Source organism: Oryctolagus cuniculus, chromosome 11 (genome assembly GCF_964237555.1).
Source record: "Oryctolagus cuniculus chromosome 11, mOryCun1.1, whole genome shotgun sequence".
In the NCBI taxonomy this organism is placed as follows: domain Eukaryota; kingdom Metazoa; phylum Chordata; class Mammalia; order Lagomorpha; family Leporidae; genus Oryctolagus; species Oryctolagus cuniculus.
This window is the reverse complement of record NC_091442.1, coordinates 55,176,430-55,204,332: the sequence shown is the minus strand read 5'-3', so window position 1 is coordinate 55,204,332 and position 27,903 is coordinate 55,176,430. Positions and strand designations below refer to the sequence as shown.

Genomic DNA, 27,903 nt, shown 5'->3' with positions numbered 1-27,903 from the left:
GTGGAGAGGGCCGGGGAAGGGGCGGGAGTTGGGGGAAGGGAGGGGCACCAGGGGAGGGGAGGAGCAGGGGAAGGGGAGGGGAGCGAGGGCCTGTGAGGGAGGGCGCTGGGGCGGGTGAGGGGAGGCGGGGGTGGGGGTGGGGGTCCTGCCTGCGGGGGGAGCCGGGGCCGCCCCTTGTCCGGCCACCCCCACTGTCCAGTCCCGCTCCCGGCCGCGGCGGCCGCAACAGCCGCAGCAGAAGCGGCTCCAGGATGGTGAGCGCCGCTGCCCCCCAGCCCTGGCCTGTCGCCCCCGGCCCGCGCCCCCGCCCCGGTCCCTGGGCCGGACGCCCTCCCAGGCCGCGCACGCTCACCTAGGACCCGGCCGGGATGCCGAGGTACGGGGGCTGCGGACCGGGGCGGGGGCAGGCACGGGAGCGCGCGGGCGGGCCGGGGTCAGGGGGTGGTGACCATTCGGTCGGGGTGTCCGGAGCTTTGTCCGCGGGCGCGGGGCCGTGAGAGGGCCGGAGAGGGCGGGGGCTGCGGGTCGCGGGGTTCAACTAGGCGGGGGTCGGAGGGCAAGGCCGGCGAGAGACCCTAGCGGGTGCGTGGGAGCCGAGGGTCACTTCCCGGGGGGAGGGCGCGGGCGGAGCAGGGGGTCGCCGCTGGGCCGCCGACGGGCACCCCCTCGCCACCCCTTCCAGTGCGCAGGCTGCATCCCTAGGGAGCAGCCGACTCCGGGGGGTGGGGGGGAGCCTGCGCGATTGCTGGGGGCGGGGGGAGCGGGGAGCCAGATTTGCGGGTTCGGGTCCCAGAAGGATCTAGCGTCCGGAGCCCGAGGGCCGGCCCGCAGGCCCCTCCCACTCCGTCAGGTCTTTGTCCAGCGGCCCCTGTGTGTGTGTGGGAGGGGTGGGGGCTGGGTTACGGCCCGGAGATTCCCCAGCGTGGTGACGGAGCAGTGACAGGAGACCGAGGCTACTTCGGGTGCCCGCGCCCCTAACGCCCACCCCCTCCGCTTCTTCCTGCCGTGGCCCGGGAGCGCAGAGCCCAGTCTCTGAGTGTTGGGGCTGCAAGGGACACCCCCTTACCTTCGCCCGTGTGCTGCAGGCTGCAGAGGACACCCCCTGAGCTCCCCCTACCTGGAGGGAGCCCCCGAAACTTCCCATCCGCTCGGGGCTACACAGAGATTCCCATGCTAGGGTCCAATTCGCAGAGGGGCCCCCGCGGGGTGCTGGGTACGCAGTAGGTGCCCAAGCGGGACGTGGACCCCCCTCTCTCGGCCCCGCCGGCCCCCCATGGCCCCGCCGGAGGAGGGGGCCTGGGAAGGGGTCTGCGGGGCGAGTGCGAGCAGCCTGGAGCCGGCGCCCCGCGGCGGCCCGGAGCGCAGGGGTGGGTGGACGGGTGGGTGGGCTGTTAAAGGGACGGTCACTAAATCAGGATTAGGCCGTGGGGCTGTCAGGCTGCCGGCCCTGTCTCCATGGATACCTAATTTGGAGGAGAATAGAGGACGGAAGAATGTTTGTGTTGTCGTCCGCACGGGCTGCGGCGGCCGAGCCGGCCCCTGCCTCGTTCCGGCACCGAGGAGTGGGGACCCGGCGCCAGCCCCACTGTGGGCTTCCGGCGTGGGGGCGCTTCTCGGATCCCAGCCTCGGCCTTTGCTGTGGAGCGGCCCAGAGGTGCCGAGGTGCATCCAAAGACCTCTGGTCCTTCAGGGCGGAGGTGGGGGGCGAGCCCGACCCCCACAAGGCATCTTCCGTGGTCGGCGCCCGCGAGCCTCCCAACCCGGGAGCAGAGGCTGTGGCCTGCTGCCCCCCCACCCCCGGCCTCCTAGGACCCGCGCGCTGGGCACCAGCCGGGGTGCGCGCGGTTCCCCTCGGCCCGGAGCGCTCGGGGGCAGGGGGCGGGGCGAGACTTCCTGGGGGTGGGCGAGGAACGGGGCGGGGCCTGGTGAATCCCCCTCTCCCACGTTAAGACCGTTTCGTGGATTTCTTGAGTTCATCGGTGTGCGCAGAGGCCCCAGCGCCCCTGATCGCCGGGCTGTAGTAGGTTCTGGAGGAAGCTCTCTTGGACCAAGGGGTTGTAGCTGTGTGGAGCGGTGCAGTCTCTCTCCTGAGGCCTGGCTTGCCTCCATTCCTCGGGGGCACCCCCATCTCCCCGGGAGAAGAAGAGGGGGCTGAGAGGCGCTGGGAACTCTGCTCCAGTCTCTGGCTGTGGTGTGGCCCCGGGCTGGGCTGTAATTGGACAATTCTGCAGCCCGCACCCTGAGGAGCTTGGGAGAGCAGACTCCAGTGCCCCTTCCTGCCTTCCTGCTGGTCATCCATGGCCGCAGCTTCTATGGATCAAGAATCCCCTCCCTCCCCTGGGCCACAGCTTTATTGCTGAAATCTCAGACTCTCTCCACGCAATTTCACGCCTCTCTGCCTTTGCGCCCTGCAGTTCCCCCAGCCAAAGGCCTTCCCCATTGTCCCCGTCTCCCCACAGCCTCCTCATTCTTCAAGGCCCAGCCTGGATGCCACATTGCTCCAGAGCCTCCCAAGAGTCTTGTCGCTGGCTCCTCCCTCCCTCCGTGGCCTCCCAGCCCTGCACCTGTGCCTGGCTGCAGCCTTTGTGGAACATAACCCTTTCCCTCCTGCCTGCCCCCCTCCCCGCAGAGCGTGGCACCCTGTGGGTGCCCACCAGTGTCTGCGGGCCCAGTACAAGGCGGGTTGTGAGGGCTTCTCGCCAGGCAGCCTGCACAGCGCCCACTCTGGTCACTTCCAGGCCAATCGCTCTCTGCTCCTGGGTGGTGGAGACCCCTGGGTGGGTCTCCTGCTGCTGCTGCTGCTCCTCCTCCTCCATGACCCTCTCCCCACCCCCACCCCCAAGTGTGGGAGGACTTTGCCCCTCTCCTTCCCCGTGGACCCGCATTCCTTCCCTGCCATTATCATCCTGTTAAACAGAGAGGCCAGTCAGGATCCATATGGATTACATTAACAATTGCTTATTATCTGGGCCCAGACTCCCCCCACTCTCCACCCCCCAGCTCCTCCTGCTGCAGTTTCTGGACCCTTAGGAGCCCGCCTTCCTGCCTCCCCCTCCCCCCACCGTCGGTCAGCCAGGGAGGGCAGAGGACAGGCCGGGTCTCCCCCCGCCTTCCTATGCCTGCTAGCAGTTTCGCCTCTACTCTCAACTGGGCAGTTAAGACTCCCTCACCCGATTTCAGGCAAACCAGGTTCCTTGCAGGAGCACAGCTCCGTGAGGATCCAGGGCTGCATATGGCGGAGGGGGACCCGAGCCTGGGTGCACCTGCGGCCTGTAATACTGAGGGCCCCTACCTTGCCCACACCCGGTAGACCTCCGAGTGTCCTGGAGTCTTCTGCTGTTTGGGGCAGCTGGAGAGCCGATGAGGGAGACGACCAGGGCAGGGGGCCCCTGACGGGCTGCAGTGACATCTGTGACAGTCTCCTGGAGTGGCAGCTCAGTTGGCCTCGGAGGATGGGAGTGGAGTTGATGCTTAAATGCCTGTCACCCTCAAGATTGCCCAGCGTGGAGATCCAAAATAGATTTTTTAAATAAAGATTTTATTTCTTTATTATCTCAGAAGCAGAGCTACAGAGAGAGAGAGAGAGAGAGAGAGAGAGAGCTATCTTCCAACCACTGGTTCACTCCCCAGATGGCCGTGATGGCTGGAGCTGGGCAGATCTGAAGCCAGGAGCCAGGAGTTTCTTTTTCCAGTTCTCTTACATGGGTGCAGGGGCCTAAGGACTTGGGCCATCTCCCATTGCTTTCCCAGGCCATAGCAGAGAGCCAAATTGGAAGTGGAGCAGCTGGGACTCGAACTGGCACCCATGGGATCCCAGCACTGCAGGTGGAGGCTTAGCTCACTGCAACACGGTGCTGGCCCCCATAGTGGATTTTGATTCAGAGCCGTTGGAGGGGCTAATCAGAGTCGCCCCCCAGAAAAATGTCCTGCTGTTAATTGGTACCAGGTTTTGCAAACTGCTTTCCAGGGTTCTTGGGCTCCCCAAACTCTCACTCCAATCCGGCCCCCTCTGATGTGCTGCAGCCCACGGCTGGCGGCCTCTGCCCTCAGTGCTTGCTCTATGGCCGTGGTGTTGGCAGGGGCTGTGGGGGGGCGGTGGGGGCTGGGCCAGCCTTCAGGTGGAAAGGGATCCATTGCCAGGTCGGGGTCTGAGCTGCTCATCCCAGCCCTGGTTGGGAGGGCTTTGCTGTTTTAGGAGTGGCAGGGAAACCTGGCTCCGAGCCTTTGCGTGGATCCGTGGCCCACGCTCACATAACACTCATGAAACACGCTCTGTCCTCTGTGAGGTGGGCCTCAGAACAGCGCCCAGCTCATGAGCACTGCCGTGGCCCTGGTTGCCCGGCCGGGGAGAGGAGACTGCGGTGGGAGCCACCCCAGAGCCTTGGCTCTTTTCTCCTTGGTGCCTCCCCACAGTGAGCAGTCTGCAAAGCCGGGGACCTCAGCCAGGCTTCAGAGGCTACCCAGCCAGGGCCTGGAGTCCTGGGACCCCGAGGCTCCCTCCAGGCTCACTGAGCCCTGAGCTGGGCCGTGCATGCCTGGGGTGTCCACTAAGAGCCCTCAGCCTCCCATGTGGCCAGGGAGACACAGAGGGTGTCTCCAGCCCTGGCCTTGCTTGCCATGGCCTTTTAGATGGGTCAGCATCTAGGTGTTGAATCATCCCACACCCTCTGATACGGGGCCACCTTCAGGGACCTTGCAAGGATTGGGGGCCGGCTCAGAAGTGAAGGGACAGACTATGCTTTCAGGACCAACCATCCCTGTATTCCCTGGGCTAAGGGAGCCTCTAAGGGCACAGGAGCTGGGGAGGGGACAGGACGGGTTGGAGCGGGGAGGCCGCAGGCGAACACCAGCTACTTGGCTGGCACAGGGAGTCATTTCCTGGTGAGGCTGTGCCAAGTGATGTAGGGAAAGGGGACAAAGGCCCCTCCTTGGGGGCCTGGATCGTGGCGCAGCTGATTAAGCCGCTGCCTGTGGTGCCAGCGTCCCATGTGAGTGCCAGTTGGAGTCCTGGCTGTCCCACTTTTTGATCCAGCTCCCTGCTAATGAGCCTGGAAAGTCAGTGGAGGGTGGCCTGAGTACTTAGGCCCCTGCCACCCACGTGGGAGACCTGGAAGAAGCTCCTGGCTCCTGGCTGCTGGCTTTGGCTTGACTTGAAGTCCTGGCCATTTGGGGAGTGAACCAGCACATGCAAAAATCTCTCTCTTTCCCTCTCTGTAACTCTGCCCTTCAAATAATTTTTTTTTAAGCCTGCAGCTTAGAGAGTGTCTACCTGCAGCTGTGGCCTGTGGATGTTCAGGGGGCTGGTGGAGTTTGTTCTGTCCAGGCTAAGGGGGAAGAAAGCTGGTGGGGCTTGGGTTATACCTGAAAATGGACCCTTCCCACCCACCCAGCCTGCCTGCCTGTCTGCTCCCTGGGGACTTCAGCCCCCAGGACAGATTGCCCTCACACCCAGCTCCTCCAAGGGGATGGCATCTCGCTGGTGGCTGGACCCGCACTACTCCACATGGAGGCTGCTTTCCCAGAAGGCTGTCACTCAAAACAGCATCTCCCGTGCTGAACCTCTTTGGGCTTGAACTCTAGGGTCTGGGCCCTTCCTTGAGAAAGATGCAGCTGCCCTAATGGGCTGGGGGAGGTCTGGAGTTCAGTCTGGGACTTGTCTATTAGACAGCCAAGTGGCGGCGACCCAGAGATGATGAGAAGAGTGCTTGCACTTGCCCGGGCACTCGGATGCTGAATGTCCCTGCCGACGGGGAGCTCAGCACTTGCAGGCAGCCCACCTGTTCTCAGACAGAGCCAAGTGCTTTTTTTTTAAATATTTATTTGAGAGGCAGAGTTACAGAGAGAGGAAGAGACAGAAAGATGAGAGAGAGAGAGATCTTCCATCCACTGGGTCACTCTCCATGTGGCCACTACAGCCAGAGCTAAGCCAGGAGCCAGGAGCTGCTTCTGCATCTCCCACGTGGGTGCAGGGACCCAAGGACTTGATTCATCTCCTACTGCTGTCCCAGGCCATATCAGGGAGCTGGATCGGAAATGGAGCAGCTGGGACTCAAACCAGCACCCATATGGGATGCCGGCACTGCAGGTAGAGGTTTAACTTCCTATGCCACAGTGCCAGCCCCCACCTCTGTTTTCTTAGCTATTAAAGGGGAGCGATGACGTCTGGTTCTCAGGTGGGAGGCAGACAAGCACCTGGCTGGAGACTGCCTGGGCGATCGCCCTCTGTCTAACTGGGTTTCCTAAGTTATCTGTGCCTCAGGGTCCTCCTTTGTCCTGTGGGAATAAAGCCCTGTGGCCCTTGGGTGATGTAAGTGACCTTGACCTACAGGTGGAAGCACCTAGGGCAAACTTGGTGTTGGGAATCCCATACGGGCAGACAGAGCAAGGGGCTGTGGGCCCTCCTCAGCATCCTCTCTCTCTCTCTCTCTCTCTCTCTCTGTGCCTGTGGCCCTGCCCGCTCATACCAGGTGGACCGGCCAAGCTGCATAGCTGGAGTGACTCAGCTCAGCACCCCCGGGCCTGGGAAGGGACAGGAGGAGGCTGGGTGGGCTGCCTGGGCCTGTTACTCACCTTTGGGCAGCCCAGACCCCCCCCCCCCGGGGGGGGGATGTCTCTCCCGCACCCCCTGCCGGGCCAGGAACAGAAAGTCACCCAGCCTTTGGCAGCCACATGCAACCTGAAATGCCACAAGTCACCCCCGGACCCTGCTCCTGGTGATGGGTGGGAGGGGGGCCTGGAGGAGACCCTGGGCTTTTGGGCTCAGACCTGTGATCGGCAGCCCTTGGAGAGTTCATGGGTAGAATCATATTTCCATGTCGCTCATGGAGTTTATGGTCCTGGTTGCTTTTATTTTGTGCAGTGAGAACGGTATTTTTTTTTTTTAAAAGATTTATTTATTTATTTATTTGAGAGTCAGAGAGAGAGAGAGCTTCTATCTGCTGGTTCACTCCCCAAATGACAGCAGGAGCCTAGAACTCCATCCGGGTCTCCCACATGGGTGCAAGGGGCCCAGTTAGTTGGGGCATCCTCCACTGCCTTCCCCGGGTGCACCAGCAGGGAGCCGAACCGGAAGTGGAACAGTTGGGACACAAACCAGCACTCACATGGGATGCTGGCGTCAGAAGTGGCGGCTTAACACACAGCGCCGGCCCGAGAAAGTGCTTTTGAGAACACACATCTGTTCCCGATAGCCACAGGGCCTATGGCTTAGACCTGGAGAGAGCCCTGACCTTGCCATACCAGGTATACCCAGGATGCAGACCCCAGAGGAGACGGGCATAGCTGTCCAGAGCTGGCAGTCCCCCCTCACTGGGCACCTGTGTTGCATGGGCCAGCTCATTGGAGTCCCCTGCAGCCTTGGGAGAAGCAGAGTGGGTCCCGTGTGCAAAGCCAATCATCCCTTAACGGGCCCGGGGCTGGGCCGATGTGGAGGAAGGTGCCAGAGAGGGGCCCTGGTGGCAGGTGGGGGGCAGAGAGAACACGTGAGAACTGTGGGCCACTTCACACAAGGTGTCAGCGGCACTCCTGGAGCCCTGAGAAGACCCAGCGTCTCCCAGATGTCTGTCTGCTTGGACAGGAGGTGCACTAGGCTGTGTTCGGCCCCTGCGGCCCCCCGGCGGGCTTACAGAGTCCCACGCCAAATCCCATGTCTCCTCTTGGGTTCCCAGGGACCCCTGGGAAAATGAGGCTTGGGCTGCAGCTGAGTCTGGGCATCGAAGGTGCTGCAGAGAGGCCTGGAGCTGAGCGTGTGAACTTGCCCAGGGCAGTTTCTAAGTGGCAGGAGGGTGAGGAGGGTGGGGGCTGCGAGGCAGGGCCCTGGGGCTCCTCTCTCTGCTGGCAGAGGGGAAGTTGGCGCCAGGCCTCTCAGGGTTCAGGGTCAAGCTGGGGCATCCCCGGGAAACTGGGATCTACCACTCAGTCTGCATTTCAGTGACGGCTAGGCGGTCAGGGGCAGGGCTGGGGATCTCACTCCCGCAGGATGGCGCTCTTGTGGGCCCCAGCAGGCTTCTCCCTTGGGAGCTGCCTTGGAGAGTCCCGCCCTTCCTCTACTCTCCCAGGCTGCAGCACCCAGGTGGAGACTGCCCCTGGCCCTGTCTCAAACCCTGAGCCCTTCTGGGTGGTATTGAGAACATGGGGACATCCACCCAGCATCCTGGAGGCTGTTTCAGGCCGGTGCTACTCCTGGGACAGCTGATCACGGGGAGGGGTGGGGGGCTGAGACCTCCAGATGGCCTCCTTGGGCTTGCTAGAGTGTGCCTGGAGCCCCCCAGCCCTGGGTCAGTCTTTGAGGCTTCAGGCACCTGCCTCACTCATATCCCGACCGGGTCAGGCTGTCTTGGGTGGGCTGGGGGCAGCAGTGAGGGTGAAGACGGGGCAGAAGGCAGGAAAGACTGTGTCCCACTGTAGATGGGGCTCGTACTATAATCCCCTCACCCCTGCTGGAGCTCAGGCCCCCAGCCTCGTTTGCCACCTCTGGGAGGTGACAGCTCTGGCTGTGTCGGGAGCTCTCTGGGAAGAAGAGGTAGGTGCACCCTGGCCTCCATCTCTGCCTTTCCAGCCCCGTTTTTTTTTTTTTTTTTAATTAATTAATTTATTTGAAAGTCAAAGAGAGAGAAGGAGAGGGAGAGGGAGGGAGGGGTTTTCCATCTCCTGGTTCACTCCCCAATTGCCTGCAATGGCTGGAGCTGCGCTGATCCAAAGCCAGGAGCCAGGAGCTTCTTCTAGGTCTCCGATGCGGGTGCAGGGGCCGAAGGACTTGGGCCATCTCCTACTGCTTTCCCAGGCCACAGCAGAGAGCTAATAGGAAGTGGAGCAGCCGGGACTTGAACTGGCGCCCATATAGGATGCTGGCACTGCAGGTGGCGACTTTACCGGCTATGTCACAGCACCAGCCCCTCCAGCCCCGTTATTGAAGTCCACTGCAGCTCCAGGCACGGGTCAGTTCCCAGCCACAGAGACTCGAGGTTCGAGGGGGCAGGCAGCCTGGACCCTCCTGGAGAGTGCCCAGAGAGAAAATGCTGGGCTCACCAGAGTGGCTTCCTCATGCCGGCAGTGCCTGACCACGTGGAGCAAACCAAATTCAGATAAATCGTGTTTTCTCAGGGGAAGGACAAGGGTGATTTCCAGGCTGGGTCTCCTGGCCTGACTCCTGCAGGGAGAGAGGACGAGGACAGCAGTGGACATTGGACATTGCCTGGCTTGGGCTGAGCTGAGGGTGGAGCCCCAGGAGGCGGGTCTGGAGAAAGCCCCCAAGAGAAGGTGGCGGGCAGGAGGGGAGCATTTCAGAGCTGGAAAAGTGATCAGCGGCTCTGATGAGGCTGCAGTCCGGCGGGCAGCCTCAGGCCCGAGCATGGACAAAGATGGCCGCCAGGTTGAGCCCTCCCCCGACCCAAGGCTCACACGGGGGTGGGGCAGGCAGGGGCCCAGTGCCCTTCCTGGGAATCGCGATGAGGCTGTGTCTGCAGGTGCAGCATTGGCAGCCTGGGTCCTGGGTCCAGCTTGCAGGTTCTCAGGGCCTTTACCTAGAGCAACCCCAGCTTCCTGGGTCATCCAGGGGCTGTCTGATCGGTGACTGTGGGAACTGAGATTTTATGGGCTGCTTACCCACTGCGGGAGCTGGGCCCCCCATGTCAGCTTCCTCCCAGCCCCTAGCAGGCGCCCACCCCCCTGCTGTGTCTCCTCCCAAGCTCCCCCACCCCCGCTTTGTCAGTTGTAGGTTGAGCTTGTGTAGTCCGGGGCGGCGGGGGGGGGGGGGCACAGAACAGTGGGACTTAGTCTCCAGTGCTGCAATTGGCCAGAGGGCCATGGGAGGGGGCTCATGGCCGCAGCTGGGAGTATGTGTGTATATGTATGCATACGCATGGGTGCGTGGCTATTTGAGGAGTGGGGGCTGGGGTGTCCACTGTGCCCAGATCATTGGGCAGAGACAAAGGATTTTCATCTGGCCTGGAGCAAGGATCAGGCCCCTAGCAGACCATGTCCCTACCTGATCAAGCCGGTTAGGGAGCGCACCTGTCCAGCCTTATACCCTCCCACTACCTCTGGGCGTGGTGGGGGCTTTGTTAGCGTGGACGGGTCACCGCATGAGTGACTGTAGTTTTGGCTGGGGTCGTGGCTGAGACTTAAGAGGCCGTGGGGCACAGGAAAGATGAACACCTAAGGAGACAGACAGCCTGCACTGGGGAAGAAGTGGAGCGAGGCTTTGACACGTCTTGGGAACTTCCTTGGTGATGGTAATCCAAGAAGACTTCTTGAAAGAGGGGGTGAGTGGGGCTGAGGCTCGGGCTGGAGCTGAGCATTAGCCAGGGAGCCCTGGAGACCCGCTGATTTTGATGTGAGGGCCCTGCTTGGCACCTGGGCATTTTCGTCAAGGCTCGGGTAAGGAAGGGCTGGCAGAATGGGTCCAGGTCCTTCTTTTTTTAAAAAATATTTATTTATTTATTTATTTATTTATTTATTTGAAAGTCAGAGTTATACAGACGGAGAAGGAGAGGCAGAGAGAGAGAGAGGTCTTCCATTCGCTGGTTCACTCCCCAAGTGGCCACAACAGCCAGAGCTGTGCTGATCTGAAGCCAGGAGCCAGGAGCTTCTTCCAGGTCTCCCATGAGGGTACAGGGGCCGAAGGACTTAGGCCATCTTCTACTGCTTTCCCATGCCACAGCAGAGAGCTGGATCGGAAGAGGAGCAGCCGGGACTAGAACCGGCGCCCATATGGGATGCTGGCACTGGCAGGCTGCAGCTTTACCCACTATGCCACAGTACCAGCCCCTCCAGGGCCCCTCTTCTTAGCTGTTGTGACCTTCACAGGTTCACTTTGCCTCCTTGAGCCACCCTTTCCTCCCATGGACAATAATGGGGAGAAGGACACCTGTCTGGCGGGCACGGGGCGAAATGTGGGAGCAAGGGACAACTGTGAAGCTGGGAGAAGGAGCCAGCTCCTTCCACAAGGGTGTGGCCCCTGGCCTGGCTTCTCAGGACCACAACAGATGGTCCCAGCGCGGCTGTGGCCCTGACCGCAGATGCAGGCGGGGATTTCAGCGCTGCCCCCTCCCCCGCATGCGCGCGCGCGCGCGCGCGCACACAGCACACAGCCCAGATGCGGCAGCTTCTCCTGCAGACCGCCTGCTGTGTGGCATTTGACACACAAGGAGGGCCGAGGCCACAGCCCCACCCCCACCCCACCCCACCCCCGGCCCAGAGAGGAGCCAGGCTGGCGCGGAGGCCTCACTGCCTCCAGGAAGCAGGTTCCCAAGGGCCCTGATCTCTTTACCATGTGTCCGGCGGCCTTTGATGGGAATTCCATCGGCCCTTTTGTCCTCTCTCAGAGGTCTGAGCACCGGTGGAGACAGAAGGAGGGAGATTTTTTTAAAGAGGGAGGCCAGGTGGGGCCCATGGGGGCTGGAGTGGGTGCCTTTCAGCTCCAGCCAGGCCAGGGCTGTGTGGTCTCCTGGGTTCACAGACACAAACTCCCCTGTCACCCCCGAGGTCGCCTCCTGGCTCCACCTCCTGCCGCTTAGTGTCCTGGGTGGGCTCAAATGTAGTCACCTTGACTCTTTATCTGACACAGAGGCAACTTCAAGTTCCTTGGCCCCCCATCCATCCATCAACCCACCCACCCATCTGTCCATCCGTCCACTCATCCTTCTGTCCAGCTATCCATCCATCTGTCCATTTATCCATTCACCCATCCCCACACAGTCACCCACCCACTCATCCATCCATCCTTCCATCTACCTGTCCAACTATCCATCCATACACCCATCCACACACACATCTGTCCATTCACTCATCCATCTGTCTATCCATCCATCCATCCATCCACCCACTCACTCATCCATCCATCCATCCATCTACTCACCCATCCATCTGTCCAACTATCCATCCATTCACCCATCCACACACACTCATCCACCCACCCACTCATCCATCCATCCGCCCACTCATCTTTCTGTGCAGTTATCCATCCACCCGTCCATCCATCCACTTATCCACCTGTCCATTTATCCTTCCATACATCTACCCACCCACCCACTCATCCATGCGTCCATCCATCTAGCCTATAGTCCATTAAGAACTTAGTGTGTGCCAGGCACTGTCCTAGGTGCTTGAGATGTATCAGTAGGCGAAACAAAGTCCTTCACTCATGGAAGCCCTCCTGGGTCCCACAGACAAGGAAGTCCTCATCAGATTAGGCTGAGTGCTACACAGTGAACACCAGACTGAGGGGGACAGTGGGGCTGGAGCGGAGCAGGTAAAGCCCACCTGCTGAGGGTTTAAGGATCAGGCAGGCCAGGGTGATGAGTTTGGAATTTATCCTGAGTGCCGTGGGAGCCAGCAGACACTTTGGGGGAAGAATGAATGGTGGGCAGTGTTTGCTAGGCCCCCAGGTGGGTGCTGACAGTAGCCGGTGCATAGGGTGGCGTAGAGCTGGGGACGTGAGCTGGGAGACTGCTGCCGCCATCCAGCGGGGAGCTGTCCCTGGAGGCAGGAGAAGTGGCTTCTCAGGGATAGAGTTGGAAGTTCAGCCTGAAGGATTTGGTGGCGGGAAGGGTGACAGCGAGGGTGACGCTGCCCTAGTCCGTGACGGGGAAGACGGAGGGCGGGCCAGCAAAGCCTGCTTCTGGAAGTGTTGGTTCTGCAGCTCAGTCCGGGCTATGGGGGTGTCAGGGAGAAGTGTGGCAGTGGGGGGAGGGGACGCTGGCCTGAAGAGCCAGCCCAGCACTGGGAGTTGTGCACCGCGGGCTGACCGCTGACCGGCAACGTGCGCGTGGTACAGGTGGCATGTGGGGCAGGGTGCCTGGCTGTACCCGGAGTAGCCACTTCACTGTTGTTGCTGTTGGGGGTGCAGGTGCAGGGTAACAAGCAAGTAGAGAGAGGATGTAGCTAGAGAGGGATTTAGATATTTTGGTGTTTTTTTTTTCCCATGAAATGGGATGAATACTCCAGTATTTGTTAGTGGGGCTTGTTACAGCCTCCCCAGGAAGGCCAGGGCTCGGTTGGAGCTGGAGAGGCCAGGGAGGGATGCAGGAAGGGATCAGGGAAGTGTGAGGAAGAGTAGGCGGTGGCGGGGGGCGGGGCACTGTGGTGGGTGATGGGCGGCAGTGCCGGGAGAGGGCTGGCCTTGGAGCTGAACAGGGAAGGGCTGGCCATGCCAGGATATTAGGGAAGCAGCGCTGGCTGGCTCTGTGTTGTTGGGCCCGGCATGCTCACCTTCCCCCACCAGGGACAGAGTGTGAGGGCAGGAGAGGCTATGTCCCCGAAGTGTGCATCTTTGTCTCACCCAGCCTGGGCAGGTGGGACAGAACTCAGGCCGGTCAGGTTCCAAACTCTGGTTCCGGTTCTCCCTGCAGGAGGCTGTGTGGCCTCGGGCCAACCGCCGTCTCCCTGGGTGCTGCTCTCTCCTTCCCTCCTGGCTGGGACCTCCCCTCCACCCTATCCCCAGGGCATCCCCCCTTCCCTCTTCCAGATCCCAAGTCTGCATCCGAAAAGACTCTCAGCTGTGTCTGAAGCCCCAGCTTTCTTCCCTGCATGGCTTAAAAAAATCATTCTCCCGTGATTCCTCCTCAGTAATAAACATTTGTCTAGATGTTTTAAGGGTAATATAATGACAAGTTTTTATTTTAAAGCTTACCTTCGGGGCTGGCACTGTGGCGTGGAGAGCTAAGCCTTCACCTGCAGCGCTGGCATCCATGTGGCTGCTGGTTCGAGTCCCGGCTGCTCCACTTCTGATCCAGCTCCCTGCTGATGCACCTGGGAAAGCAGTGGAGGATGTACCAAGTGGATGGAGTTCTAGGCTGCTGGCTTTGGCCTGGCCCAGCCCCAGCCCCAACCGTGTGGCTGTTTGGGAAGAGAACCAGCAGATCGGAGATCTCTCCCCAACTCCTCCACCTTTCAAAAAAAAAAAAAAAAAAAAGCTTTAAAAACTTGTATATATCCATGGTGTACAAGTACGAAGTCTTGAAATCTGCATACATTGGAGGATGACTAAATCAAGCTAATTAACATATGCACTGCCTCACATACTTATCTGTGTTGAGAATACTTAGAATCGACTCCCTGAGCGATTTCCAATACTGAGTATGTTGTGATTGACCACAATCACCACACTGAACAATAGCTCTCCTGCACTGACCTCTCCTAGCAGAAACTTGGCATCCTTTGAACACCTCCCTCTCCCCTGCTTCCTCCCTCCCTCCCTCTCTTCCCCCCTCCTTTCTCTTTCTTTTTCTCTCTCTTTCCTGTCTCCCTCCTTCCTGCCTGGCTATGGACACTCCCACCTCATCTTCCAGCCTGGGAGCCTGGGCCCAGTCCGCGTGTCTTCAGTGCTGGTCCTCGGGCCCGGCCCGCTGGAGGTGGCATAAAAACTTGCTGTCTGCAAAGAGGGGGCAGTGGCGCCGTGCACCTGCCGCAAATGCATTGCAGCCTGAACACACTGGATCGTGCAGTTTCCACTCTGGCCTCCTACGGCTCATCCCGAACATGCATTGAGCCCCACCCACGGCTCATCCCAAACATGCATTGAGCCCCACCCAAGCCAGACCCTGGCCCAGGCCCCGGCATCCCCCAGTCAGACTTCCAGGGTGGGTGGGGCGACAGCTGGGGAAGGTGACCTGTCCTCTCGGGTGCCGTTGTCACCCCTCCATCTCCTCTCTCTTGCTGTGACTGGAGATTGGCATGAGGGGGCAGGGCCCAGAGGAGGGGGCACAGTCTTGTTGAGGCTCTGCCAGGCGGCCAGCCCAAGACCCCCACCCCTTCCCCCTACCCCTGCAACCCACCCAGGGCACCGGTTGTGAGCAGCAGACAAAAAGCCTGGGACAAAAGGCCTGTGGGAGCCATGGTGAATGGATGAATGGGGTTTCCCTGTGCGGGGCCGGACAATGGGATTCTCCACGCAGCCCCTCCGTCCCAGGCGGAGATAATGGAGCTGGAGAAGCCTTGCCCAGAAGGGCGGCCTCGGCCCCTTTTCCACACAGGCGCGCATCCGCTGTCCAGCTGCCCCTCCTTCTCCACCCTGCCCCCAAGCCCTATTTGGTATGGTGGTGGGGGGTGTCGGTCCTTCCTCCTGGTAATGAATCCAGAATCTCAGTTTCTGTTGAGATCTAGGGAGGTCTTGGGCCTCCCACCCTGCATAAAATGTGTTCATTTATTTGAAAAGCAGAGCTACAGAGAGAGGGAGAGAGCAAGATCTTCCATCCACTGGTTCGCTCCCCAGCTGCCCACTACAGACAGATCAGGCTGAAGCCAGAAGCCAGGAACTCCATCTGGGTCTTCCGTGTTGGTGCAGGGGCCCAAGCACTTGTGCCATCTTCTGCTGTTTTCCCAGGCGCATTAGCAAGGAGCTGGGTCAGAAGTAGAACAGTGGGACCAGTGTGTGACAGTTAAGCTGCTGCCTGCAGTGCCGGCAGTCGCCGGTTCTAGTCCTTGCTGCTCCACTTCCGATCCAGGTCCCTGCTGAAGATCTGGGAAAAGCAGCAGAAGATGGCTCTAGTACTCTCTCCCTTTCTGTCTCTCCCTCTCTCTGTAACTCTTTTTTTCTTAAATTTATTTATTTGAAAAGCAGAGTTACAGAGGGAGGGAAGGAAAGACAGAGACACACAGAGAGAGAGAGAGAGAGAGGTAGAGGTCTGCCATCCACAGGTTCACTCCCCAGATGGCCACAACATTCAGAGCTGGGCCGATCCGAAGCCAGGAGCCAGGAGCTTCTTCCAGGTCTCCCACAAGGGTGCGGGGGACCAAGCACCTGGGCCATCTTCCGCTGCTTTCCCAGACACATCAGCAGGGAGCTGGATTGGAAGTGGAGCAGCTGGGACTTGAACTGGCACCCATAAGGGATGCCGGCATCACAGGTGGCAGCTTTACCCACTATGCCACAGTGCTGGCCTTAAAGATTTTTTTATATTTATTTATTTATTTATTTATTTATTTATTTATTTATTTATTTATTTTGACAGGCAGAGTGGACAGTGAGAGAGAGAGAGACAGGGCGAAAGGTCTTCCTTTTGCCGTTGGTTCACCCTCCAATGGCCGCCGCGGCCGGCACGCTGCGGCCAGCGCACCACGCTGATCTGATGGCAGGAGCCAGGTACTTATCCTGGTCTCCCATGGGGTGCAGGGCCCAAGCACTTGGGCCATCCTCCACTGCACTCCCTGGCCACAGCAGAGAGCTGGCCTGGAAGAGGGGCAACCGGGACAGAATCCAGCGCCCTGACCGGGACTAGAACCAGGTGTGCTGGCGCCACAAGGCGGAGGATTAGCGCTGGCCGGCCTTAAAGATTTATTTACTTATTTGAAGTCATGGAGGGGGAGGGAGAGGGAGAGGGGGAGGGAGAGAAATAATATCTTCTGTCTGCTGGTTCACTCCCCAAATGGCCACAATGGCCAGGGCTGATCCAGGCTGAAGCCAGGAGTCAGGAGCTTCTTCCAGATCTCCCATGTGGGTGGCCAGGGCCCAAGCACTTGGGCCATCATCTGTTGCTTTTCCCAGGTCATCAGCACAGAGCTGGATTGGAAGTGGAGCAGCCAGGACTTGAACCGGCGCCCATACGGGAATGCTGGTGTCCCAGGCAGTGGCTTAACCTGCTGCGCCACAATGCCAGCCCCTGAAATTTATTGTAAATGTTTCTAGAGGGAAGAAAAATGTCTGAAGTCTACCTACCAAAGCCAACTGTCTCAAGACACAGATGACGAAAGTGGACACAGAGCATGTCAGGGGTCTTGCCTGTGGTCTCAATGACAGCTCAGGTACCTGCAGCCCAGGATGCCAGGGAAAGGGGGAGGGGCGCACCAGCTGAGCCTGCCAGAGGCCACACGCATGGAGGGCCACAGGGGGGCAGAAGCACCTGAGGGGGACACAAGGCAGATAGGTGTGGCAGGGCGCCATTTTGCTGGGAGGAGATGAGATTCTTCTTCAGTGCACAGCTCTGGGCCACGGCCACGCTTGTGAGCCAGCACATAGGAGTGTTGGTACAGCCGTGTTGTGGCCCCAAGGACCAAAGGCTGGGCTGAGAGGCAGCCTGGCAAATCCATCAGGCCTGGCTCTGTAGCCAGAGTGCTGGGCTCCACTGTGGAGTGGCTGTGGGACCTCGAAGAGGTGGTACTCCTACTGACCCTCAGTCTCCTCATCTGGAGAATGGGATGATAATGGTATTGATCTCAGGACTGCCAGGGCCCGGTGAGATACGCAAAGCAGAGAATGGGACTGGTTGGCTTCCATGGCTTGAGTGCTGGGGAAAGGCACAAAGACCAGTGTGCCATGTCTCCATTGCCTGGAAACACTGGCAGAGAATGTTCCAGCTCCCTTCTCCCAGGGAGGGGGTGTGTGACAGACATGCTGAGTCACTGGCAGCACGGGTTACTGGGTGGGCTCTTAGTGGATGCTGGACTGTGTACTTCACCGACATTTTTTTTTTTACTTTTAAAAATGTTTTATTTACTTATTTGAGAAGCAGAGTCACAGACAGACAGACAGGCAGTTCTTCCATCTGCTGGTTCCACTCCCCAGATGGCTGGAGCTGCGCCGATCTGAAGCCAGGAGCCAGGAGCTTCTTCCAGGTCTCCCATGCGGGTGTGGGGCCCAAGGACTTGGGCCATCTTCCACTGCTTTCCTAGGACACAGCAGAGAGCTGGATCAGGAAGTGGAGCAGCCGGGACTTGAACTGGCGCCCATTTGGGTTGCTGGCACTGCAGGCAGCAGCTTTACCCGATATGCTACAGCACTGGCTTCCCAACATTTTAACCCTTAAAACCACTCTATGTGTCCTTTACTGGATGGAGAAACAGGCTGGATGAGGGCCAGCACCATGGGTCACACAGAGCCCAGGCCTCTATGAAGACCAGGTCTCCGGCCGTCAGAGCTGATTCCCAGGGGACTGGGTGTGGCCCGGGAACCTGGAAGGGAGGGGGCAGGTGCTCTGGGGGACTGGGGCAGGGGCTCTTTCCTGCAGGCTCGGGCAGGAGCTGGAATGGTTGGGGGTGCTGTCTGTGTGATAGCAGGACTGTGGCCTGTGGCCGGCCTGGGGACAGGGCGGGGAGACAGCAGGCTCCACCGACCCTCTGGAGGCTGTGTGTGCTGTGCGCACGCCAGCAAGCTGGTGTGCGTCTGGGCTCGTGTGAGCAGCATTCTGGGCCCCACTGCAGCCTCACCTGTGTTCGCCTCACACTTCTGCTCTCCTCCTGCCATCCTGTGGAGCCTGGTCCTGGGGCGGCTGCGATCCGTCCCGGAAGGAGGGGGTGAGAGTCCTACAGGCTCCAGGATCGCCTTCGGCTGCCTTGCTCGCGGGTAGAACAGGGGAGGCCCGCCAGCAGAGGGCGCATTGCTGCAGGCAGGGCCCGACGCCCCAGGAGCAGCGCAGAAGGGGAGCAGGGGGCTGGCTGCTGGGGGGCGGGAGGGAGGGACTGGGTCCAGGGCGGTATCTGGAAGGCGGGAAAAGCTGAGCCGTGCTAAGAGAAGAGGCGGAGCTCACGCGGGCGCCAGCTGCCAGCCTGAGGTCCAGCAGGGATGGCAAGGTGAAATCAGGGCCCGAGGTGAGGGAGAGCCACGCAATGGCTGCATATTTTTTTCTTTCCTGGCTGAAATGGGAAGAGAGTTCCCCAAAGTGGAAGGGCCGGTATCCAAGGAGGCTGAGGGTTAGCCATCAAGTGGTCGATGAAGCGTCCCGGGCAAGGTCCCACTGGGGAAGGGGCTGAATCCAGGGGTGAAAGGAGGGGGTGGCATGGAGTTGGGGTGCAGGTGTGGAGGAGGACTCAAGGGACCCACCATCCCCAGCACGCAGCAGGGGCCCTGAGGTTGGTCTGAGGGTGAGGCTTTTTAGGGAGGACCATGGGGGCCAGGGTCTGAGGGAGCTCGGCCCAGGGCCTCAGGGTACGAGGGACCGAGGATACCATGTGACAGCAACCAGGAGGACCAGAGCGGCCGGTGGGGCCTGGAGGAGATGTGTGTGGATACGTCTAGATCCAGAGGCTTTTTTTTATTTTAAAATCATAATTCAAAGCAGTCATGATGTAAGTTGGTCCCAAATCACCCATGTCTTGGGCGCACGTGGCGTGCTGACACCCACATACACAGTGGAAGGGGGACGTCCACCTGTCCCCGAAGTTGCCCTTGGGGTCCTGTCCTCCAGCTGCTTGGACACACGCAGCGCATTATTCCCCAAAGTCCACGCCTTTCGGCACGGGGTTGCTTCTCCCTGGCACCAAAGCCAACTCTCTTCCCTCTATGGGAAGGAGCCAAGGCAGAGATACCGGTAAATAGGAAACAAACAAACAAACAAAACCCAAATCCCAAACTGGCTAGGGTCCATGCAGCAATACAACGCTTACCTCCCGTGATCCTGCCACAGCCACTTGTGACCTTGAAGTTACAGGAAATTACCGAGTAATGCTGCCCATCTCAGGGGCCCTGTGGGCGAGAGCTGCCCCCAGACCACTCTCAGCTGTGCGCCCTCGTGCCTCTGGAGGGAGGCTGCACCGACTTCCACCTTCCCTAGGGCGGTGACAACGACATTGGGTTTATTTTCAGAGCCTGTCTTCTGCCCCAGAGAGGACGCTGGGTGAGCTCCAGCCTCTTCTCTACCCCTGCTCAAAGCTCTGGGGGTCCGGCATGTCTGGGTGCTCCCCACGGTCCCACAGGTGTGGTTCTGTAGGCTGTGCACTGCCCAGGAGCTCTGCTGCTTCATTTTTTAAATAAAGGATTTATTTTTATTTATTTGAAAGCATTACAGAGAGAGAATGGTCTTCCACCGCTGGTTCACTCCCTAAATGACCGCAACAGCGGGAGCTGCACCAATCTGAAGCCAGGAGCCAGGAGCTTCCTGTGGGTCTCCCACATGGGTCCAGAGGCCCAAGGACTTGGGCCATCTTCTACTGCTTTCCCATGCCATAGCAGAGAGCTGGATGGGAAGTGGAGCAGCCGGGACTCGAACTGGCGTCCATATGGGATGTGGATGCTTCAGGCCGGGGCTTCAAACCACTGTGCCACAGTGCCAGCCCTCATTTTTTTTCCTTTCCTAAGACAATCTGAGGCTTTGACCAGTACAGGAGAATCTGCCTTTCACTAATTTATCTGCTCTAAATCTTTTCATTTTTAATGTATTGGAAAGGAAGAGAGACAAAGATCTTACATCTTCTGGTTCATTCCTCAGGTGCCTAAAGCAGCCAGGGCTGGGTCTGGCTGGAGCCAGGAGCCTGGAACTCCATCCTGGTCTCCCACGTGGGTGGGAGAGGCCCAGGTACTTGGGCCATCACCTGCTGCTTCCCAGGGTGTTTAGTAGCAGGGAGCTGGATTGGAAGAGGAGGGGCCAGGACTCAAACTGGCACTCTGACATGGAATGTGGACACCCCAGTTGGTGGCTTAACCTGCTCTACTTCTAAGGGGGTACAAATCATACCATACTCATTATGTATTATGTATTATGACGGTTGTCCAGAGGGTGGCAGTAAAGCACCTTGAGAAAGGGCGCTGCCCTGACTTGCTTTTTATTTTATTTTTATTTATTTTATTTTTATTTATTTATTTTTTGACAGGCAGAGTTAAAACAGTGAGAGAGAGAGACAGAGAGAACGGCTTCCTTCTGTTGGTTCACCCCCCAAATGACCTCTACGGCCACTGCACTGCGCCGATCTGAAGCCAGGAGCCAGGTGCCCCCTCCTGGTCTCCCACGTGGGTGCAGGGCCCAAGCACCTGGGCCATCCTCCACTGCCCTCCTGGGCCACAGCAGAGAGCTGGACTGGAAGAGGAGCAACTGGGACTAGAACCCAGAGTACCAGCACCGCAGGCGCCTAATGAGCGCAGCGCCGGCCCCTGACTTGCTTTTTTAAAAAAAAAATGTATGAGATGGAGCTAGTGTTGTGATGTAGTGAGTAAAGCCGCCGCCTGCAGTGCCAGCATCCCATGTGGGCACCATTTCAAGTCCCTACTGCTCCACTTCCAATTCAGCTCTCTGCTGTGGCCTGGGAAAACAGTAGAAGATGGCCCAAGTCCTTGGGCCCCTGTACCTGTGTGGGAGACCCAGAAGAAGCTCCTGGCTCCTGGCTTCAGATCGGCGCCGCTCCGACCATTGTGGCCAACTGGGGAGTGGAACCAGCAGATGGAAGACCTCTCTCTCTGCCTCTCCTCTCTAACTCTTCAACCTGATGGTTTACTCCTCATGCCTGTGACAGCCGGGGCCGGGCAGACCCAACGAACTGAATTCAGGTCTCCCACATGGGTGGCAGGGACCTAAGTACTTGAGCCATTGCTGCTGCTTCCCAGGGTGTACATGGGCAGGAAGCTGGATGGTCCAAGCAGGCTTGAACCCAGGAACTCTGATGTGGGAGGCCGGTGACACAAGCGTTCAAATGCCAGCCCTGGTCCTGGCTTTCTGAGTGTCTTGTGCTCCACACCCTTGGAGGTGCTGTGCCTGTGATCTGGGATACCCTGCTGCCTCTAGCCTGCCTAGTCAGCTCGGCCCCTCACTCTCACTCATCTTCTCATAAAGCTGCCACCTCCACGGTGAGGCCTTCTAACCAGGTGTGGCATGCTGGCCAGAGCGCAGAGCCCCAGGCACACATGCCTATGTCCCCGCTTTAGATAGGGATGTCGCCTCACAGGGATCTCTCCCACCTGGCTGAAACAGCCCATTCATGGTTAGCAAAGCACTCGGGATTTACTCAATAAAAATTTGCCTAGATTGTGAGAATGCCCAAACCTGTTCAGTAACTCATCAGAAGCTTAAGTCTGAGAAATAATCCACAGCAAAAATACTTGTCTCTTGGCACACCGTGGGCCCTTTTAGTTTTTTGAGATTTTGGGCCGGCACCGCGGCTCACTAGGCTAATCCTCCGCCTAGCGGCGCCGGCACACCGGGTTCTAGTCCCGGTCGGGGCGCCGGATTCTGTCCCGGTTGCCCCTCTTCCAGGCCAGCTCTCTGCTGTGGCCAGGGAGTGCAGTGGAGGATGGCCCAGGTGCTTGGGCCCTGCACCCCATGGGAGACCGGGAAAAACACCTGGCTCTTGGCTCCTGCCATCGGATCAGTGCTGTGCGCCGGCCGCGGCGGCCATTGGAGGGTGAACCAACGGCAAAGGAAGACCTTTCTCTCTGTCTCTCTCTCTCACTGTCCACTCTGCCTGTCAAAAAAAAAAAAAAAAAAAAAAAAAGAAAGAAAAGAGATTTTGTTCTAGGATCGGGCCGGCCCACTGGAGCCATATGCTGGGGCAGTGCTGGTCCCCAGGCCCTGGGTCTGTTTTAGCAGAGTTTGACTCATACCTCCCGCCCCCTCCCCTTCCTCTCCCCCCAATTTTAAAGGCAGTTACAGAGGCAGACAGAGAGAATGAATGAATCTTCCATCTGCTGGTTCACTCCCCAAATGGTCACAATAGCCAGGGTTGGGTCAGGCCAAAGTCAGGAGCTTCATCCGGGTCTCCCACATGGGTACAGGGGTCCGAGGACTTGGGCCATCTTCTGTCTTCCCAGGTGCACGAGTAGAGAGCTGGATCGGAAGTGGAACAGCCAGGTCTGGAAGTGGTGCCCACATGGGATAATGGCACTGCAGGCAGTGGCTTTATTTATTTATTTATTTGAAGGGCAGATTGGAGAGAGGAAGGGAGACAGGTCTTCCATCCGTTGGTTCACTCCCCAAATGGCCACAAAGGTCATGGCTGGGCTGATCCGAAGCCAGCAGCCAGGAGCTTCCTCCAGGTCTCTCACCTGGTTGCAAGGACCCAAGCACTTGGGCCATTTTCTGCTGCCTTTCCCAGGCCATTAACAGGGAGCTGGATCAGAATTGGAAGAGCCGGGACTTGAACCAGTGCCCATGTGGGATGCTGGCATGGCAGGTGGTGGCTTCACCTGCTGTGCCACAGTGCCAGCCCCCTTTTTGCTTCTTTTGAGCAAAAAAAATTTTTTTTAACATCACAAAGTGAGTCTAATCCCACATTCGTCTGGTTTCTGGGAAACTCAGAAATTTGTGACCCGCAGTCTGTGATCGTGTGACCCTGTTTTCTCCGCAATAGGGCCTGAGTAATACTTGTGTACTGTGGCGAGATGCATTTGGGGAATGAAGCAGCCGGCAGGTACCCGCCCTGGGCACACAGCCATTATGGTGCCGTTGTTGGTGGGGGGTGGAACCCCGGGGCGCTCCAACTTCACCAGGCAGAGGCCCAGACACCGCATGGAGAGGAAGTGAAGGGACTTTTGGGTCAACCACAGCGGGTTGTCAGGGACCGTGAGGCTGAGAGGCACACGCAGGGAGCATTTCCGACCTGGGGCCCAAAGGGGGCTTTGGATTCTCAGGGGCCGCCACTGGGAAGAGGGCATGTGGGAGTTCCAGCCGGAGGGTCAGGAACCCCGGGCACTCGTCTTTGACAAAATCATAACCACTGCCTTCGAGATCAAGGTGGACACAGCCCCCAGGCTACCGGCACCGACCTCCTGGACACCAGGAGGGGGAAGGGCGAGTTCAGCTGTTGGCCGTATCCTTTGGAGGCTTCCCTTGGCTCTGAGGGCAGTATTTGGAGCTCATTTAAATCCCGGGGTAGAAGGGGGCTTTGGTGTCAAGCGTGCGAGGGTAGGAGGCTGGCGGGGGCTGCCCGTCAGTGGAGTCGGGTTCCCAGAGGCCTCTGCTGGCTCTCAACCGTCGCGCCCCCCCCCCTTCTCTCTCACCTGCAGCTCTGTCAAAGATGCACTGGACACAGGAGCACGCCCAGCCCCTCAACCAGTGGCCAGAGCAGCACCTGGACGTCTCCTCCACCACGCCGTCGCCGGCTCACAAGCTGGAGCTGCCTCCGGGGGGTCGCCAGCGCTGCCACTACGCCTGGGCGCACGACGACATCTCCGCTCTCACTGCCTCCAACCTTCTCAAACGTTACGCAGAGAAGTACTCGGGGGTCCTGGACTCGCCCTACGAGCGCCCCACCCTGGGCGGCTACGGCGACGCCGCCTTCCTCAACGGCGCCAAGGCGGACCCTGAGCCCTGGCCGGGGCCCGAGCCGCCCTATCCTTTGGCTTCGCTCCACGAGGGCCTCCCGGGAACCAAGTCGGGCGGTGCGGGCGGTACCGGGGGCCTCGCGGGCTCCCCGGTTTTAGCGGGGAACTTGCCTGAACCCCTGTACGCCGGCAACGCCTGCGGGGCCACGTCGGCGGCGCCCGAGTACGCGGCCGGCTACGGCGGCGGGTACCTGGCGCCCGGTTACTGCACGCAGACCGGGGCCACGCTACCCCCGCCGCCCCCGGCCGCGCTGCTGCAGCCCCCGCCGCCGCCGCCGCCGCCGGGGTACGGCCCCTCGGGGCCGCTCTACAACTATCCCGCGGGCGGCTACGCGGCGCAGCCCGGCTACGGCGCCCTCCCGCCGCCCCCGGCCGCGCCCCCGGCTCCCTACCTGACCCCCGGCCTCGCTGCGCCCACGCCCCTGCCCGCGCCCGCGCCGCCGCGGCCGGCGCCCGCTTCCTATGGCTTCCAGGCGGCTGCTCCCGGCGCCGAGGCCGGAGTGTCGCTGAAGCGCAAGGCTGCCGACGAGGGCGCGGACGGCCGCTACCGCAAGTACGCGTACGAGCCCGCCAAAGCCCCCGCGGCCGACGGCGCCCCCTACCCCGCCGCGGACAACGGCGAATGTCGGGGCAACGGGTTCCGGGCCAAGCCGCCGGGAGCCGCGGAGGAAGCGTCGGGGAAGTACGGCGGCGGCGTCCCGCTGAAGGTTCTGGGCTCCCCGGCCTACGGCCCCCAGCTCGAGCCCTTCGATAAGTTTCCAGAGCGGGCCCCGGCGCCGGCTCCCCGCGGCGGCTTCGCGGTGCCGTCGGGGGAGCCTCCCAACGGCGTGGACCAGAGCGCGCTGGAGCTGGTGACGAGCAAGATGCTGGACTGCGGCCCGCCGGTGCAGTGGGCAGACGTAGCGGGCCAGGGCGCGCTCAAGGCGGCGCTGGAGGAGGAGCTGGTGTGGCCCCTGCTGAGGCCGCCCGCCTACCCGGGCAGCCCGCGCCCGCCGCGGACCGTGCTGCTCTTCGGGCCGCGCGGCGCAGGCAAGGCGCTGCTGGGCCGCTGCCTGGCCACGCAGCTGGGCGCGACGCTGCTGCGGCTGCGCGGGGCGACGCTGGCCGCGCCGGGCGCCGCGGAGGGCGCGCGCCTCCTCCAGGCCGCCTTCGCGGCCGCGCGCTGCCGCCCGCCCGCGGTGCTGCTGCTCAGCGAGCTGGACGCGCTGCTGGCCGCCCGCGACGACGGCGCGCTGCAGGCTCCGCTGCTGGCCTGCCTGGACGGCGGCTGCGGCGCGGGGGCCGACGGCGTGCTGGTGGTGGGCACCACCGCGCGGCCCGCCGCCCTGGACGAGGCCACCCGCCGGCGCTTCGCGCTCCGCTTCTACGTGGCGCTGCCCGACGGCCCAGCCCGCGGGCAGATTCTGCGGCGGTCGCTGGCCCAGCAGGGTTGCGCGCTGAGCGAGCGGGAGCTCGCGGCCCTGGTGCAGGGCACGCAGGGCTTCTCCGGGGCCGAGCTGGGGCAGCTGTGCCAGCAGGCGGCGGCCGGAACGGGCCTGGCGGGGCTGCAGCGCCCCCTTTCCTACAAGGACTTGGAGGCGGCGCTAGCCAAGGTGGGCCCCCGGGCCTCCCCGAAGGAACTGGACTCGTTCGTGGAGTGGGACAAGATGTACGGCTCCGGACACTGAAGGCGCGCGCGGAGGACCGCGGGCGCCGCCGCCGCTTGCGGGGAAAGCCGTTGGCCAAAGTGGGCTGGGGATGGGGGGTGCTTTGCGGGTGGATTTCATTTTTGGGGGAAGGAGGACGCTTCTTCCAGGCAGGTCCAGATGCCAGATGCGCTGTGTACTCAGGTTTTTGTTTTTGTTTTTGTTTTTTCTTTCCTATTTATTGTGGAAGGGAGGCTCACCATCTCCGCAGGCGATGGGGCGGACCCGCACGGGGCCGGCACTCTCCCCCCCCCCCCCCCCCGCCACAATTCCTTTTTGCCTCCTGCAAAATGGCACCCTGCACTCCTCCGCTTTCGCTGCAGTCGCTTTGTCGCTGGCCCTGTTTCTCTTGCGCCTTGTTGCGGTGTCTCTCCCGCGCCTCTGCCGCTGTCCCTGGCCCCCTGGTTCTGACTGTCCCTGAGCCGGGAGAGCCAGAGGCCCCCGGGACTGGGGAGGGCGGGAGACTTTCCTCCCACCTCCTTATCTCTCACTCAGCTGGGAAGAAAAAAAAAAAAACAAAAACACACCCAAAGCCCAAAGAAGAGTTTTTTGTTTTGTTTTGTTTTGTTTTTGTTTTGTTTGTTTGTTTTTTTTTTTTTTTTTGAGGAGAAATCCCAGAAATGTAGCTTCTTTATTTTAGGCCTCTTATTTTTGTAAGATGTGTAGCGTTTGCTGTTTTTCTTTTGACAACTCAGGAAGAAACTGACCTCAGAAAGAATGTTGGACTTTGGCTGCTGGTAGCGGGCTTGGGACAGGGGCAGGGCAAAACCCGGAGCTCTGCCAGGGCAGAAACAGAATGTATTCCTCAGGGCTTCCTCCCCAAGTCCCGTGGCGGTAGGCAGGGGTGTGTATGGGGGGCTGCCGGGTGGTCTTCAGAGGGGGTGGGGCTTGCTCCCTGCCTGCTGCTCCCCCCACCCCTTGCCGCAGCCTAGTATCTCCTGGGAAAGGGTTAATCCAGAGTTGGGGTACCCCTTGTCCATGGCCTGCTCCTGGTCCAGCAAGTGGGCTAAGAGGGCCCCAATGGCCAAGGGGGTGAAGGCAAAAAGTCCCCAGAGAAGCCATCTCACCCGGGGGCCCTGCCTGAGCAGAGAGCCCCCAGTCACCTGGGCAGGGAAGACTGCCAGCCCTCAGCTGCCTTCCCTGTGTGTGTGGGTGGGGGGGGGGCTTGTGCACCCCTCACTGGGCCCCTCAGAGGCCCAGCTCTGAGCTGCAGGTGCGACAGAGACTGGCGCCATGCAGGATGCAGCCGCGGTCCGGCCCACACTTCCCCCAGGCCTGGAGCCCTTTTCTCTGAGAGCCCTAGCCCTCTCCTTCCCCGGGCCACCCGGGCAGGCACCCCTACTCTGTTTCACACTTCTGAGCTTTGGTCCAAGGGGGCGCCTCCTCTTCCCTCCCCCAGCCCAGCCGCTCTCCCTTGCCCCTGACTGCCCATGGAGCTCCCACAGAGTCTACCACCTCCCCGTCCTGGCAGGGAGGGTGTCCCTGGGGGACATTCCAGGTGCCAAGGTGCTGAGGGCCCATGCTGGCCCGGGAGCGCTGTCAGGAAAGCTGCTTGCTTTTCCCTCTTGGTCTCTTCCAAACCCTCTCCTCTCCCGGGAGTCAGCCGGGTGCAGAGGGAGCGTGCGGTGAGCGAGGGATTCTCTCTCAGGTGTGTGTGCGCGTGCGCAGGGGGTGGGTGGGCGGAGCCAGTCAAGAAGAAGGGTTGGGATCCGTGTCTTCAAGAGGCAGACGGCTCTGGGGGTAGCCAGGGGCTCACTGACCAAGACCCAGGCTGCTCTCCCGGGCTCTTCCTGTTCCCCAGGCCTGGGGGACTTTGCACAAGGAGACAGCCCCCAGGCTACCGGTACCTACCTCCTAGACACCAAGGTAGTAGGGAAAAGAGCAGGTTCAGCTCTGGCAATGTTGGTGGGGGCTGGGGGGAGGGGGGACATACCAAAGAATCCCAGGGCCGGCGGGGGGAGGGTGGCCTCTGCTAGCTAGCCTGCTCCTTCCCCCCCAGTCAGGGTCAGGCACCTGTCCTCCGGCTGTAACCATTTCTACCTCATTTTGCTGCGTGTTGTACATGGACATATTTATCTCCTGTCTGACGATGCTCTGCAGTTATGGTCTACCTCAGAAGAGACTGTATTTTAAAAGAAAGTATTAACACAGTATTAAAGCAATGACAGGTGGTTTCCGGAGGATTTCTTGGTGGGGGTGGGGAGCGTGCGATGGGGGGAGTCCTGGGGTGGGGAGGAGGGATGCTTAGGCACCCAGGCC

At 60.3% G+C, this 27,903-nt stretch overlaps 1 protein-coding gene across 2 annotated transcripts; it reads left to right on the top strand.

Annotated features, from left to right (window-relative positions):
• The first annotated feature begins 2 nt into the window (after positions 1–2).
• FIGNL2 (fidgetin like 2) lies at positions 3–27,815 on the top strand. Of its 2 annotated transcripts, none has more exons than XM_070052258.1 (2): positions 3–254; positions 23,642–27,815. In XM_070052258.1, the coding sequence occupies exon 2, from the start codon at positions 23,653–23,655 to the stop codon at positions 25,624–25,626; it is 1,974 nt and encodes a 657-aa protein (XP_069908359.1). In that variant the 5' UTR covers positions 3–254; positions 23,642–23,652; the 3' UTR covers positions 25,627–27,815. The 2 variants fall into 2 exon arrangements, with proteins under 2 accessions (XP_069908359.1, XP_069908358.1); XM_070052257.1 differs by having other exon boundaries at positions 4–376.
• The last annotated feature ends 88 nt before the right edge of the window (positions 27,816–27,903 follow it).